The 3,543-nt window shown below is 29.3% G+C and overlaps 1 protein-coding gene across 1 annotated transcript in view; it reads right to left on the minus strand.

Moving 5' to 3' along the window:
• Window positions 1-206: 206 nt before the first annotated feature.
• The window catches only part of LOC111626011 (partitioning defective 6 homolog beta-like), a 21,292-nt gene continuing 17,955 nt past the window's right edge, over window positions 207-3,543 (minus strand). The window contains exon 5 of the mRNA XM_023369284.1: window positions 207-1,780. Coding sequence (XP_023225052.1) covers window positions 1,122-1,780 — 659 coding nt within the window. The 3' untranslated portion in view covers window positions 207-1,121. The remainder of the gene's footprint in view (window positions 1,781-3,543) is intronic.

Here is a 3,543-nt window from a genome sequence, read left to right on the forward strand (position 1 = left end):
TTTATATTGTACAGTACATAATAAAAATAGGGATATTCAAAATTCCGAACAAAAATTTTAAATTGCTAAATACTTTATTTATTTATTAAAATATAAATTACTTGTTTGTATCAGTGCATCTGTTATATTCTTTTAGTAATAATATAAATTACAAAATTATTGAATTATAATAAAAGAAAACACATGTTTCTAATAAGGATTTTAATATCAAAATAGAAGTTTATACATTTTTGGTAGACAATCCGGATTATTAATCACATTTTTACAAATACATTGGAATGAATTGGCTGCAATATAAATTGAACATCAAGTGCAAATATTTTTAAAAAATATACATTTGTTGTTTTTGAACAATACATGAGTACAATATTTTATTTATATCTGTTTACATTTAAATCATATAAAGAAGAAATTATATGGTCAAAATTTAAGTAATTTATTATTAAATTCATTTTCAGATAAAATAGGCAATCAAAACTTTAGCAGCCACCTTAATTATCCAATAGCTACACAATTTAAGGAATGAGGTATTTTAGTTCAAATCACCCTGGTAATACAACCCATGTTATGAAAAATTACTTTGAAGAAAAATTATTGCAATAAAAACAACCATTATTACATCTCAAAAGTACCTTTTAGTGCATTTACTAACCAAGAGGGTGCTTTTCATAATTAAAACTTTGTACTGCTTGTAATCATTCTAATTTCACTAACCAGATCTCTTATCATTATGACTTATTTGCTCAAAAATGTATGTAAAAATAAAATCCCATTTGGAATATTTTATTAATACATTGTTCAAATATGGACGGCATATAGTATAAAACATTTATATAAAATACATTAAAATGTTGATCAGAATTACATAATAAAATGTTGGAATGCTGAAACAATAAAATTAAGTCACAAAAAAAAAATAATACATAAAACATTATTAATTTCATTATCAACAGCTGCCTGAAAAATTCAAGCATTTTTTTTTCTATCATATTGCTTAATGAAATATTAGAAATAAAATATTTCAAACAGTAAATACTGCCATTGGATCTTGTTTTCAGGGACTTGAGTCTTTTAAATTTTGGAAATATCACTTACAAATTACAGCTGATTGGAAGACAATATTAAAGTGTTACAATAGTATTATCTTCAGTTTTTTGTCCTTCCACTTCTGAAAATACCGCTCCTGTATGATCTCTAATTTCATCTTCATCATACCGATCGTCGTCACTCGGGAGAGATTGAGCGGACTGTTGAGAACCGTGAGACATCTGTGAAGAATGACCGAATGATCCACGTCGTGGAAAAGCAAAATTGCATTGATTAGCCGGTCGAATTGTAATTATAAGATTGGATGAATTGGCAACCATCATATCCGTAACCTGATCTAAAGTTTTACCAACCACTTCAATTCCATTCACTTCTAACACCTCATCATTAACAGCAAGAAGACCTGTACTTTCTGCTAGTCCACCTGGTACTAAGCGAGAAATAAAAATTCCTGGCACTTTTTCTAAACCATGTGGAGTAACTCTTACACTAGTCCCATCACGAATATAAAATCCTAATGGTTTGTCAGATCCATGCTTCACAAGTCGTACCCGCCGACAAGTTTCAGGTACAATGTCAACATCAATGATTGAAGATACTTGTCTAAAATCTTCAGGTAAACTAATAGAAATGTGTGAACGAACTTTTGGAACAGAAGGTAAAAGATAATGACTTAAAAATTTCTTCTTTTTTCCAGCAATTCCATATCCATTTACTTCTTCCCAACTCTCACCTATTGAAAAAAATAATTTTCTCTTTAGTATAGAAATATTGAGACATAATTAATAAGAAATTTAATATAAATAGTCACATTAATCAACAAAATCTTACAAATAATATTAATAAAAATGTCGATATAAAAGCACAATAACTGATATCCAGAAAAAAATCTGCAGAATTTTATCTGACAGTTTTTACCTTGGGAAAAAGAAAACTATGAACTAAACGGTAATTTGAAAGGTGATGAAAAGCTATACATTATTTTTTATTTTCATAACAAGTGTTCATTGTCAAATGTGGAGTATAATGCAAGTTTCTGTATAAGACTTTCCAGACAGTACTTCATGCAATTGAATCACTGTTGTTTCTTGCCTTTCACTTTTTTTTTTTTTATATGGCTACCTTGAGAATTACCCAAAAATCCTCAATTTGCCTAATTTCTGGGTTGTCCTCCTTTTAGATGAAGGTGATGTTTTGTTGTTGCAGGTAATTCAGTACAGTTTTGGCCTGGTGAAAACCTGCTTGGTCTGATCAGAAGACATTCTGCTTGAGAATCACTATTTTGAATGTGTGGGATCAGGTGCTGTCACATAGATTAATAGCAAAACTTAATTTTTTTATTAAGGCTTCACTCAATCCTTTAAGTCCTGTTACCCAAATCAAAATATTACCCTTAAATTTCTTTTTCTTGGAAAACTTTACATTGTCAGGTGTAGAGGAGATATCATTGGTTTAAAATTCATCACCATTAATTGTCAAGTGCAAGAGAGTGAAGTAAGATTCATCATCCAAAATGAAGAACTTTTCAGAGAACTTTTAAAGTAACCTCCTGCACTTCATCTTTGCCAGTAATCTTTGGATGTGCATTCTGTCTGGAATTACCTGCTTCTTTCAATATTTATTAATGTGTTTTTGTATTCAAAGCCTCATGGAACAAAGTACATGAAATTTTCAGTTCCAGGGCTAAAGTCAAATTGAAACCTTCAAAAGTCATCTTCAATTCTTCCAACTTGGCTGTTTTGTTAGAATTTTCACTTTTTTACCAGACTCCTTTTCACTCTGCAATGGTAATCCACTCTTAAAATGTTGGATAACACAATATATTACATTTTGAAATTCCTTCATTTGCAAAATGAGTATGATAAACTTTTTACCTAATATTTTATTTAATGTGTAAAATTGTAAAAAAAAAAAAAAAAAAAATTGCTTTTAAACCTAAGAGTTACGTTTAAAAGCACCTTTTTTCATTGCCACTTTGAAAGAAAAAGAAAATCAAATGCAGAAAAAGATTCTACAATGTTCTACATCATTCAACAAGCTTTCGGATATATCATGTGCAGCATAATTTAAAATTACTGTATTGGCTGTTATCTAGAGCCTGAGATATTTTGTGATTATTTGTCTAGACACCATTACATATAAAAATAAAATATCATTGAAAATTGAACATTAGTTAACATCTACAATCAGAATTATTTAGGCTACAACTGAACTAATTATGAAATGATCAAATAAAATATATTTAGTCTAAAAGGTAAGCAGTTAGACCAGTGTTTCTCAACCTCTTACGAATAGTCGCCCCCTTCAACGTAGTATCGCCCCCTTCACTTCAAAATTCCGATGCCGCAGGCAAAGGCTAACGCCAAATTCGTACTGCATTGAATAGACTAGTGACTAGTATAATGTTATTTGTTTAATTATTGTACGATATAACGAATAAAATATCCAATTATTCTTAATATAATGTTTTACTATATCGCCCAGAAAATTGTTTTT

The sequence above is a fragment of the Centruroides sculpturatus genome, unplaced genomic scaffold (assembly GCF_000671375.1).
Source record: "Centruroides sculpturatus isolate CEXI.00-Female unplaced genomic scaffold, Cexi_2.0 scaffold316, whole genome shotgun sequence".
In the NCBI taxonomy this organism is placed as follows: Eukaryota; Metazoa; Arthropoda; class Arachnida; order Scorpiones; family Buthidae; genus Centruroides; species Centruroides sculpturatus.